General features: G+C 38.3%; 1 protein-coding gene across 1 annotated transcript in view; it reads right to left on the minus strand.

Moving 5' to 3' along the window:
* Positions 1-281: 281 nt before the first annotated feature.
* The window catches only part of LOC127619104 (protein SOGA1-like), a 68,168-nt gene continuing 55,441 nt past the window's right edge, over positions 282-13,008 (minus strand). Inside the window, exons 9-14 of the mRNA XM_052091860.1 lie at positions 12,552-12,698; positions 12,297-12,467; positions 8,339-8,599; positions 7,203-7,273; positions 5,662-7,114; positions 282-4,426 (exon numbers count right to left, since the gene is read on the minus strand). Of these exons, the coding sequence (XP_051947820.1) occupies positions 4,274-4,426; positions 5,662-7,114; positions 7,203-7,273; positions 8,339-8,599; positions 12,297-12,467; positions 12,552-12,698 (2,256 nt within the window). The 3' untranslated portion in view covers positions 282-4,273. The remainder of the gene's footprint in view (positions 4,427-5,661; positions 7,115-7,202; positions 7,274-8,338; positions 8,600-12,296; positions 12,468-12,551; positions 12,699-13,008) is intronic.

A 13,008-nucleotide genomic window follows, 5' to 3' on the forward strand; every position in this document is an offset into this window, starting at 1 on the left:
TTGTACCGTGCAGTTGAAAAGCCCCATTAGGGTAATTTTTGACCCAGAACAGGTAAAGAATACAGTATCTTATAAAAACTGCACCAAATGTTGTAACTTTGTAAAGGCCATTAAAAAAAAAATTTTTTAAAAATTATATATATATATATATATATATATATATATATATATATATATATATATATATATATATATATATATATATATATATATATATATATATATATATATATATATATATATATATAAAATTGTTTATGAAAATAACAATTCAACCTAAATTTTCCTTCCATTGTAAGTTCTGACCAGAATGGGAAGAACCAAGACACCTTTCACTTTCACACTTTCTGAATGTTATACAGATTGAAATAATTTTTTGTACAACTATAAATAACATTTGACCCCAAAATATAAAAAAAAAATGTCAACTTTGTTACAGTATCGAACAGTTTATATGTTAGGAATAATAAATTACTAACTGTAACGCTGCAACAATATGTTTAACATTAGTGAAAAGAAATGGATTTGTTACAATGGACATTCAAAGTGGGCCCATTTTGACTGCTGGCAAAGGCATTACAGATTAATTTGTGAAATAGACATGCACTAAAATTTTAACTTTAAAATGTACACTGTTGATTTTCTACAAGCAAAATAAATAAGAAATTGTTGTAATATATTTTATATATTTATAAAATGCTAAAAGTATTTTTTTTAATTATGTTACTCCACAAATATTCAATATATATATATATTGAATAATTAGCATTTTGATTTCATTATAGGTCAAAAATGACCCGAAGGACAAAAGGGCAGTGCAGTTTTTTAAGACAACAGGAGGAGTAAAACAGCTGTTAATGGTTTAATATTTGCTCTAGAAGTGTCCAATTGTCATTATATACTGTACATTCTTCTCGTAAATTTGGGGTGCATTAATATTTTCCTTTCTCAACCCATCATTGGGGTTTGAAATAGACTTTGGTTGGGAGCGCTCAGAGTTTGCCTCCTGAGCTATGAAAATTCCCCGTCTGAGTAAATTAGAGGTCATCTGACCAAGCTTAGAAACATGAACACGATGTCTGGCCGGTTAAGGGACACTTTAAGGAAAGGTACATCTTTTGTCTCATTTGTACTGTGAGCAAAACTACAATGTCAGACTTAAATCATGGAACATTGAAATAGGATGAAAATGTCTTATAAAGAAAGGTAGGACTGATCATATTAATGTCAGATCTTACTCACAATTCATGGGTGATCAATACTAAAAGTATGTGCCCTAAAATGAATTTTGGCATCCATAATCAAATATAATGTACACAGACTGGATTTCCACTTCAATACATTTTTCAAAAACAGACTTTGCCTAATATTTTGTATTACTAAGAAATGGACGGATTCAGTAGCTAATAGTATCTGTTATTTCATTGCGGTCAATAGGCAGTTCCTCAAAGACTTACTCCTAACAGATATCCTGTTGCTTTAATAACAAAAGGCACTCTAGTGACCTTCAATATGAAACATAAATGGGCTTAGTAAGATACAGTTCTAAGTTAAGAGGTAGCTGTGGGATGTATGGCGAGGCTTTGATGGATAAAGAGGAGCCACTGGGATATTATTATTTCTTTTTCTTTTTGACAAGGCCAAATGTTGAACAACTGGAAAAAGTGATCATATTCTGAATATCCCCTAATGCCTTATGAAAGAGCTGAGCCATCATGTCCTTATAGCTTGAGAGATGCATACAAATATGTTTTCTCTAATGTATGTCATCAAAGCCCAAAAATGCACTTAAAAAGTACTAAACTTTAGTTTTTGCAGCACCACTCCAACTGAAGTTTGCAGAAAACACTTTACCAAACATACTCGCCGAGAATCGACTCTGATGTAGGGGCAGCTAGAGGGAGGCACACGCTTGTATTACAATAACTGCATGGCTACATGAACAAACGGTCAGAATATGGATGATATTTTTGGATTATCTGAATAAATCTCACTAATCTCAAAATATCACTATGGCCAATTTCAATTCAATGTTTCAGTCTTAAACATATCTCTGTTTATGTATCTGATATCTGAGTAATTTGTATTTTGTCACTAAGTATGAGGCTTTAATGGGGCCTAGAAAGAAGTCAAAATAGGATTATAGACCTTAGTCAGGTTAGACAGCATAATGATCTCAACATGGAGGCATTCATGAATGTGTGCCCAGCACCATTCAAAGCAGCTTTTTCTCTAAGCCTGTCCAGAGAGTGTACATCATTTTAAACATATCACTTACAGCCTCTTATTCATCATGTCAAATAAGGCATTTACCCTGACTAAGGTCTATTAGGATTATATCAACATGATGGCAGAGAATGGAGAGGTAAACCTAGATAGAAAGATAGACCTAGCAAAATGTCTTCTATAGAAGAGGGGGACAATTACAGAAATGTACTTTAAACTTTAAAATTCATGTGGATATCCTAGTCAGGGAATGGAGATGTGTTAATGTTCTAATGTTCACACACTTATAGTACAAAGTACCAAAGCAAACAAAACAACTGATCTTCCTACTCTACAGCTACCAATTAAGGATTTGCACGGTTACCGTTTGTAAAATTCAGTTTACCACAAAGATTCACAAATGGTTATTCGGCTATTTGTTGGGAGTCGGACTTGGGAGTTACATTTATTGCAATGGATATGCATCAAACACTACTCAAAATAGTAGGGTATAAAGTCCACAATGGGCTATGACCTTAAATAGCACAATACATAGATCTTAAAATGATAAACATCCTTCACAATAAAGTAAAACAAAAATAATCAAACTGTCACTACCTGCAGCATACTTTTCTTAACCAATGGAATATATGTAATTTAAGACCAAACCTGATATGTGCTCTGCCCGGGCAAACGCTAGTATTGTTATGTGCATGAAGTTATGGTTTGTTAGCCAATTCAGGATGCTCTGATTTTTAAATGGTATAACATTTAACATGTGGAATTAATGTCTGCACACCAGAGCAAAAAGGAAAAAAACATTGGTTTATCAAGCACTAAAACTTTGCCAAAAAACAATGGGCGCAGCGGTCAAAGAGTCAAAACTCACCCTGTACTTGAAAAACGAACCCAAACCTGGCCCAAAACCTGATGCTTTGTTGGGTATCGTCAGGCTTGGATTGTATTGAATACCTCTAGTGCACTTAGAATATCCAAATAGTAATTTTGGTATTCGAATACAGGCGCATCAAACAGTTAACTGAATAACGACTATCCGTGCAAATCCCTACTACCAACATTCTCTCCGTAGACATTTTCAGACAGCATACAAAGTCTTTAAAAAAGGACAGATTCCGAATGCAATATAATCAATCATATGATCGGGTCCAGGAGTGGATTCAAAGTTTCGTATCTGGCTTGTTTGAAATTGACAGTTGTCCCAGTTAGTTTGTACATTGGTTGAAAGAGGCTTCAATGATTGATGATTGTCAGTGGAATGAAAATGGACAGTTTGGGAAAGAAAAAATTCAGACCACATTGGGTTTAGATGATAACACTTCCAAAGAATAAACTTTTTCTAGACTATCTAAAGCAACGGCAGTCTAATTTAGATGTTTGAAATGCTGAGTTTTATAGTGAACTTGTTGAACCCCTCAAGGGCTGGTGACAGAACAATTTTACAGCTATCAGAGGGCAGGTATATGGGTTGTTGGGCAGTTGTGATGTAACCTTTCCTTTTACTGAAAGCCATGTTGAGGATCTTTCAGCTGCATTTCCCTTTATATCTACTGAAATGTTATCCCTAGTGATATCTTGGGTTTGTCAAGTTGTCTCAAGTTGATTGAAATGGTAAAATAAAGTTAGCTGTCCTGTTGGCTGGATGAAGAACAGTGGAATGGCAGAGTTTAAGGAGAGGTCTGGCTGGTTGACTGTGGAATGGGATAGTGGACTTCAAAGGCAGGTCTGGCTGGCTTACTCTGGAATTATGGAATAACAAAGAGAATCGGGCTGGTTGAGAGTGGAATGGTGGACCAAAAGGGGAGGTCAATGCTCCCTCCCCTTCCTTGGCATTAAAGTGTGCTGGTTAGACTGAGGTCTTGTTCTGAAAAAAGTTTTGTGGATTTTGACAGGTGTGAAGTAATATGTATGTGTTTGGTTTGAGGTGTGTCTGTGTATTGGCGTATGTGGCAGTTTGTTTGTGTGGCAATGTGCAAGGCTGAGTGTTTTGGGAGTGTTAAGAGTTTTTTGCTGTATACTTGTTGGGAAGCATCAACAGAAGCCATCCCCATCACTCATTACTGGTATCAAATCGTTCTTCAGTCGTGATTGATGTCTCTTGCAGACGGTGCCTACACTGACCATTGGTGTGCCGCGTGGTAGCACGGGAGTGACGGGCAAAACAGGTAGTGAGGGTTTGTGAGGTACAGTCACAAAAGGAATCCTGAAAAGGAAAAAAATATTTAAATTAATATCTAAAAATATAGAGAAAGTGGGCAGCCACCCTTCATAACACCTTCAAATTATGTTATGTATTCTCTAATATTCTGCTCCCTTGATATGGCTTAACCCCTCCTTCAAAGTAAGACAATGGGATTTTCTTCTATTTCATGATCCAACAGGTAAAAGTATTCATTATGATTGCTTTCACAACCACTTTCACAACCACTTCTGCCACCCTTTTTGGAGCAAGTAAGTAGGTGTGTTGCCGGTTGCTGTCGGGGGAGAAATTAAAGAGAGCTGTCAAGCCAGACACTTTGCATTTCCTGTGTGCTGAACGTACATCAGTCATGGAAGATTGCATAATGTTTGCTTTCTTTATAGCTGACAAAGTTGAATTCAGATTACAGAGGTTTGAATTTTACATATAACCAGAAACATTATGAATTATGCATAAACAATTTGAAAAGATTATATCAGGGTTATTCAATTTAAGTTCCAAGAGGTGCAGTCTTGACATTTACTTTCCAGCAAAGGTCCGGACAATAATAACACAAAGATTTAGATCTTGTCTGGATTGAGTTGTTCTTAGGTCCGAATCTGGACCAAAGTCTGCCAATTGAGTACCCCCTGGGTTATATGCTGCTTAATTCAGTGCCTGCTATGTGTACAGGAAAAGCCTCAGTAATTTGTAAAAGTGTCAGTATTTGTAATCACTTTTAATCATTGAATAAACATTATAACATTATATAAACGTGATGTACTGCTATTAGAACACAGATTTGTGAGAGTTTAGCAGAACAGAAGGTGTAAGAATAAACACCTTGGTAACGGCACACTACCATACTACTCCTACTATTTCTGCAATAGTCTGACATAGCAGACGTTGTAAGAGTATAATGTGTACTATGCCATTGCAAACTCATGAAACACGTCACCGCTGTTATCGGTGTGTCTGGCTAATCGCATATAAGCGGTGTCATCATCAGAGTTTGTGCAGCCGTTCTGGAGCAACTGCCCTGGCTGAGCCAGCCAGCTGGTCTTGAATCGCTCTCGCAGTACTTTGATGGCATATGTCACGGTAATGCTGCGGTGGCACAGTCTAAAGTCAGACATCATTTCTGACTGACATTCACTGCTTTAAGACGCTGATCAGTCTGAGCAGCATTGCATGAAGTCGAACACACCTAATAACTCAATCAGTTGTTTTTGATTAAACACAATCAACCAATGTCTCACCTCCAGGGTACTAGAGCTTATGCTCATTGTGTCCTTTCCTGTGGCTACCAACTCGTCTCTTTGTGTTTTCATAAACCTCTTATTGACGATCTTCGTAATGTTGTCTGTTCCAATCAAGGATCCAGGGAGGCTTTCAAGTTTTGGTTCGTCCATGGTGCCCACTGGTGCTGTCCTGCCACAAACGTTGCGGAAAAACTCCTGGACCATTCCATTCCTCTGAGCTGCAGCTTCTCCCAAACCAATTCCAAAGCTAGGACAGGAGGGTTTCCCAGCGGCTTGTCTTCCTGGACACGGATCTGCTTTCCATAGTGATTCAACACTTCCGGAGTGTTCCACCACACTGAAAAGACTGGACAAGCCATCGTTGAGGCCGCTAAGCACTGGACTGTCACGAGTGGTGGTGGAACGTGCCCATGCAGAACCATTCTGTGATCCACTGCGGTTTTGAAGATTCCAGACACTGCGTTCCTTTGAGGATGTGGAGGAGGTCTCAAGTTTAGAGGAGGAGGTAGAGATCCTACGGGTAAGCTTGGGTGAGCCATATTTGGGTGAGCAACAGGGTCTATCTATGCGACTGTGGACTTTCTCCAGCGATGATGAGATTTGTCGGGACCGTGATGATGCAAGTGAGGTGGATGGACGAGGAGACCACACTTTCCCTTGAATGCCTCTAGCTGTTGAAACAGGGCCATCCGTTTGTAGGCCAATGCTGACAAACTGTGCTGTTTGCGTTCCTGTACTAGAAACACCCACAGTTTGGCTCCCAGTATCTTTACTGCACTTCCTCTCCTGGGAACTGGAGCGAATGGCCTGTCGCACGCAGTTGGTCATCTCCTTCATGTCATCACTAAGGTTGCCTGAAATCTCCAGTCCATGGAATGGAGCAGAACCTCCTGTTTGTCCCTCAAGTAGGTCTCTATGCTCCTGTGAAAGTGAACTCAACCATTGCTCATAAGATGATGCGGAAGTGGTTGATAAGGGTGCTGATTCAGAGGTTTGACCTGATGGATCCATCATGTCTATGTCCCTTGATGCAAATCCATGCTGGGGCTCCTGCTGAGCCTTTTCCTTGACTGGCCTCCTCTCCATTCTTCTCACTGTTGGAGGACTATAATAGATGCGAATGCCTGTCTTATCTGGAGCGGTGTAGCTTCTTTGGATGTACTCCTTGCTCAGCTCCAGTCCTGGGAAGCTGCTGTTGGAGTTGGTTCTCGGGCAGTCCCATGTCTTAAATTGGTCGCCCTTCTCAAATATGGCATAATCGCTGGTAAGGTACTTCCAATTCTTCTTGTTAAGGTCACTCAGATCAGTGCGAGCCAGCAGGGACAAATGGACGGTGGATTGGTGCTGCCCAACATTTCCATCTTGTACACCGTTGACATTGTGTCCAAGAAGGAAGAGACTGGTGTCCAGCAGACTCTTAAATTCAGAGAGGGCGGAAACAGACTTTGTCCTGTAAAGAAAGAATGGCGATTATCATAAAACAATACAAAATCTGATGACAAGGGGATGCGATTTACACCTCATGTATGTAATTTTACCTTTGTAAGGCAAAGCTGTTGGTGGCTGTATCCGCTGATGTTTCCTTCTCTGAGGTTTTATCGTAAAGAGCCTAAAAAGGAAATGAGCTATTTTAGTGAAGTTTTACAGAGTGGTATGCTTTGGTCATCCCCCCTCCACAGTACTCACATTAATTCATGTGGTATTACTGAGTCAGCTTATTTTCTATTTAGGAAATGAGGTCATTCAATGTAGCTAATTTTCTCTGAAGGGGAAATGATAATGGTACGGCTCATCACAGACACTTAAATGACCCAGTACCTCTCAATGAGGCATAGTATCAGACTTTTTAATTTAGGATAGTATATGAAACTAAGAAATTAAAGCATTAAGCTTTATTGTCACAAAGAAGAGAGGAGAGACTACAACTATAGTCTCATTTCTTTTCCAGTCTCAATACATACAGTGTGGTTAGTGCAGACACACTGACTACACTGTCTCAGGGTGCGTTCCAATTTAAACACAAAACATTGTGAGCAGCAAAACATTTTCAAAACAAGTGTTTCTAGATAAATTATGCAACATACAACATAGTGAGTATGTCTGCAGGTACTCTGTGCTATGGAAGTGTTCAAAGCTGTCATATCCGGCCATTATGTGGAGGGAGCACTGAGCCAGTTGAGGAAGTGTGAGGGTAAAATATATGTAGAAGACACAATAATCTGTCATGGTTACACATCCTCACCAACCCAAATAAAACAACAGATTAAAAGGGCCTAGATAAAAAGGTATATATAGCAGTAAATATGGTTTCCTTTTAAAGCACTTGAAACTTGACTGAACATATTCAAACATCGTGCATTAAGTCAGTTTTGATATCATTGACACCAAAACGTCACTGTTTCTGTATCTCATGACTAATTGTGACAAGCCATATTTAAGATGTGCAAATTATATTTGAGAACAACATGAGGAGGGGTAGAAGATCAGTGAATAATGACTTAAATCTCATCTGTTCCTTACACAAAGCTATCATAGGGCTTTACAAGACTTGGAATATAGTGCACAAGTCGCATGGACTAATTTTTTGGTACTTTTAAGGAGCTTTGAAACAACTGGTTACTGTAAGGGTTCATTGCACAGAAAGAGCAATGTGAACATTTGCTAAACTTCTCACCTGTGTGCTTTTGCTCTGGGCATCTCTTAAATGCTGTTCCCATTGGCTTCTTTCCTGTTTGAAGTGCTCCAGCAGCTCTAGTCTCTCTCGACTCCGGTTCCTCTCACTAATCTGCAGCTGTTTGGTGAGGTCCATCACGGCAGCGTAAGAGTCCGCTAGCAGGTGTTGATGATCCTCTCGCTCCTTTTTCAGCGCCCCCTTGAGATCTGGAGATTCCTTTTCACCCTCAGTCACAGAAGATTTCCCCACTTTTCCCTCCAGCTGATAAGAGAATTTCACAAGTGCAATTAGGAACACACTTAATAGAATAAAAAAAACACACACAAAAAATAATTATTAAGCACGTTGTAAAGCAGACTGAATAAAAAGCCACTTGTCTGTGGTAAAGTCATGTAACATACCACTTCATGTGGCCAATTGCTTAAGACAATATGCTTAAGACAACAACGTTAAAAATTTTTTTAACATTTGTTATTAAGAAATATCAGAATAAACAATTCTAAAAGTAATATAGTTTATTAGTCTAACTGTACGCTGCTAGCCAAGCAATGTGTAACTTGGCACATTAATATAGAATTCAACTGATATGTGGTATATATAGGAGAGTGCTCATATTGGCTTTTCTTTACAATGGTTTTGAAAATTGCTCAAGTCAAAATAAATTGTGAAAACTAGTGTCGAAATTTAGAGTTTTATAACTCGTAATTTAATAAGTTGGGAAAGGGCATGGAAATTTCATTTTAACTTTACACTTTGGATTATGTTTCCAGTCCAATAAGTATTAAAATAGCCTACTCTCATCCCCCATCCTCATTTGACTTTCTTCTGCTCTGTCAATTGGAGCTGCAAATCTTCACAAATCCAAAATTTCATGAGCTTACGCGAATCAGGTTATTAAAACAGTCTGCGGGGAACTCAGACAATCATGTGACTAGCTTCTCACGGTGATAATGCCTAATGTGTTTTGATTTGGATGGCACGACGAGTTTAATGGGTTGATGTGGTTTATTAAAAATTGTGAAAGATATTTATTCCAAAAACCTCCTCATAAACCCTAATGATTATGGGAAAGTGGCTTGTAACACATTGCCAATCTGCCAAACAGGCACCTTCATACTAGGGAGGGTGATGTTACCAGCTGTGCCAAGCAGACTGGCACAAAAATGCTCCCCAAATGTTTTTATTCCTTTCAGAATGTTGATGTGGTTTATGAATGAATAAAAGGTGATACAGTACAGCATCAAGAAAAGACTAAATAGTAATATAGTAACAGCATTAAGTTCTCCTTCTGGTGTAAATAAGCTGTCTTATTAATAGTGATAAATCAGTTTTCTGTGGCAGGTTTCATTAGTGCCACAGAGGTCACAGCTCAAACTTAGGTGTTAGGTATCATCTCCCATTCCTCTCTTTATAACTTGGTTCCTTCTCTGCACCACAGTCACCACAGAAAACAAAGAAAGTGCAGATTAGAGGAGTTGCAGTCACCAGTAATGGTGAAAGCGGCAGTCTAGTGCCATTAGGTGCTCATAGGAGTATTGCTTTAGGTGCTATCAATCTATCTGTATGCATGTGTACTTTTTTGGAAGGTAGACTGTTTTTACTGCTGTTACTTCTATAACAAGGAAGCAAGGAGAGTGAGATTATTTCAACTAATCTAAATAATTATGCATGCCCTGTCTCTCTATGCACTGTTTAAGACATCTACAGTGTAAACATATCTGATTTAAAGGTACAGTGGGAAATTATTTGTATTTTGAGGTCATCAGCATCGGATAACGGAGTCTGCATGGACAATTAAGATTTTGGTAGTTATGCCGAGCCCAAATATACAGACAGCCTTGTGAAAAGACAAAAAGTTTCTATTTTCAATATATTTATTCAATCTGTCCTATTCCTCCCCTCTCTCTCATTCCTAGCGTTTGTCCCGCATAGGTGCTGGATCCACTTTGTGATAGTCTGCATATATATATATATTTGATTTGGCACAAGTTTGACTTATTCCTATTCCTCCCCTAGTTCATTAATTAAGTTTACTTATTAAAAAGACTGCAGGAATGTGTCTCAGAGTAGAGATATTAAACTTATCTTTCACCATCACGCCCAGCAACAAGGCTGTAAGCACACATACAAATGCCCTCTCACCCCCCATGATACCACCACATTGCTGCTGACACACTGCAGATGGCTCACACAGCTCTCTTTTCAGACTACTGGTACATGTCTCACTAACAAGTGATTAAATGTTAGCAAAAAAACTAAATTGCAGCTGCCATCCAGCATCTTTTCTGCCTGCCTCACAGATAAAATGATTGCAAGCTTATCTGACAATAACTAGGGAAATTTTAGGGAAACTAGGTTTTTAGAATTAAGTACGCAAGAGGCTCGCACATGTTAAATCAATGACTTCAGTCATGAAGTGTAGGTGTTAAAATTGCTCATTGTGCTTTGAGATCAATGCTAAAGTAATTACTTTACATCTACAGTGTAAAGACTTATAAAATTGTTCACCTCTGTGGACTCTTTCAGATTTTATTGCGTTTCAGGCCCCAATGCATTTAACAGCAATTTTTCATACTCATTGACTATAATTTTAAAGGCTATAAAAAATACAAACATTAAAACGAAGGTTTACATCCGTAATTCTTCCCCTAATTATTCCATTACAGTTAATATTTGATAAGACTATATTTGACAGCAAATACTGTCACTTTTTGTGTATGTAGTATGTACAGTATAATTCAGTATTAAACATTTTGACATTAAAATATTTCTTCTTTAAAAAAATGCTTATTAGCTAAAATATTTTTATTTATTAGCTATTTTTATATAATTTCATAGATTCACAATTAGATTGAGGTTTGAAATCTTTGATTGGCTCATTTCAGGACATGCACCTTTGAGTGTGTTAAGCTACACCACTGTTGTTATTTTTCTGGTCTTTCCTTACTTGTTCTCCAAATCCCAGTGATTTGATCATCAGATTGCAACATACTTTCCCACAGGTTGATTTTTACAGTATTTAGCCCCATACAATGCTAACAATCTCTAAAACACAATGGTGCCATCATTGAGCTCCACTTTAGGAATGGTGTTCTCAGAGTGATGTTTTGTCCTATGTTTGCGCTAAACCAGTGGTTCTCATCCTCTTTTGATGAATGCCCCCCTACTTCATTCCCTTACCCCAGATGCCTGCATCACTAGACTAGACCGTGCAGATGCGTCTCTACACTTCAAAATCAGATGAACAGCGGTACAAATGCGTTCCAACCCGTATAATTGAGAACCAACCGATATACTTCAAGTCTAGATAAACATTTTAATGCAAAGAGAAACTTGATGATAGATTTGATTATTATGACTGATAATCGCCCCCCATTTGTAACCTAACGCCACCCTCTCTACTAATTTGCTCTCAGCGCCCCCTGGCATCCCTGGGGGATGGTATCGCCCCTGTTGAGAACCCCTGCACTAAACATTCAGCTCTTCTCTTTGATGCCAAAAAGTTCAGTTTTGGTCTCATTATACCATAAAATCTCCCTCCAAATTCATTTTTATTTCAAATCACTATGGGAAACTCCAGCTGAGATAAGTTTTTAACAATTGTCCATTGCACATTTATTGACACTGTAAAACCAGGGTATGTTCCTGTTGACATACTGTAGAATTGATTTAAACATGCCAGTAACTGTTGGCTAGAGGAACATATTGATTAAAAAGTCACTAAAAGCTTTTATAATAAATTGATCTTCACGTTTTAAGCTGCAGGGTAGGATACAGCCTATTTGCAGGCATTACATACTCATGCCTGCTTGAGTCAAATGAGGATGTTAAAGTCTTTAAATACTGTACAAATACTAACTCAGCAAAATAAGCCAACATTTGCCTTAACTGTTTAAGATGTCAACCTTATGTAGCCACTTATCTATATAGACCTTCCTGATAGGACACAGCATTTTACCTGAATGATGATGCTCTTGAGTTCAATCCGCTCAACTTCCCATGATGCTTTAGCACGGGCAAACTGCTGCGTTAGCTCTTGAGAACTTTGTTGCTCCTCGCGCAGCTCGGTGCTAAGATCTTGTAACGCCACCTTCAGGTCCGACAGAGTACTGCCAAAACAGCTAGGCTGCTGAGGGGGCAACAGGATATGTAGCTGTGAAGGCTTGATCTACCTCAAATTACTTTCCTACTGAAGAAATATGGTTTAGCAAACCTGTGTGCAGCTTTTCTCTGTGATGGTGTGCTCTTTGGGTGAAGGGTTGAGTGTTTGCTCCTCAGCAGCCGACATCTTGTTGTCTACATAGTGAGAAGAAAGTCCATCTTCCTCAAGCAAAATACGGAGATCCTTGACACTGTTTACCTAGAGGAACATATTGTAAATGCCTATATTTTCATAATAGTACCTATAATGCCTATACTTTCATAATAGGCTAAAACTGTGGTTCTAAACTAATTTTATTTCAGGACCCAGATTTACATTGGACATCAATTGACGTACATAAGTTGGAGGACTATAATAGATGTGAATGTCTGTAAAACATGTATTAATTTATTCCTATTAATTAAAATTACTATGAGCTGCATAGGCCCAGCAATATATAAAATTATCAGTACAACATGGTGGCTCGTCACATTATCTGTTCATTTTGGAATCTGCATTTTTGGCTAAC

Source organism: Xyrauchen texanus, chromosome 25 (genome assembly GCF_025860055.1).
Source record: "Xyrauchen texanus isolate HMW12.3.18 chromosome 25, RBS_HiC_50CHRs, whole genome shotgun sequence".
Lineage (NCBI taxonomy): Eukaryota > Metazoa > Chordata > Actinopteri > Cypriniformes > Catostomidae > Xyrauchen > Xyrauchen texanus.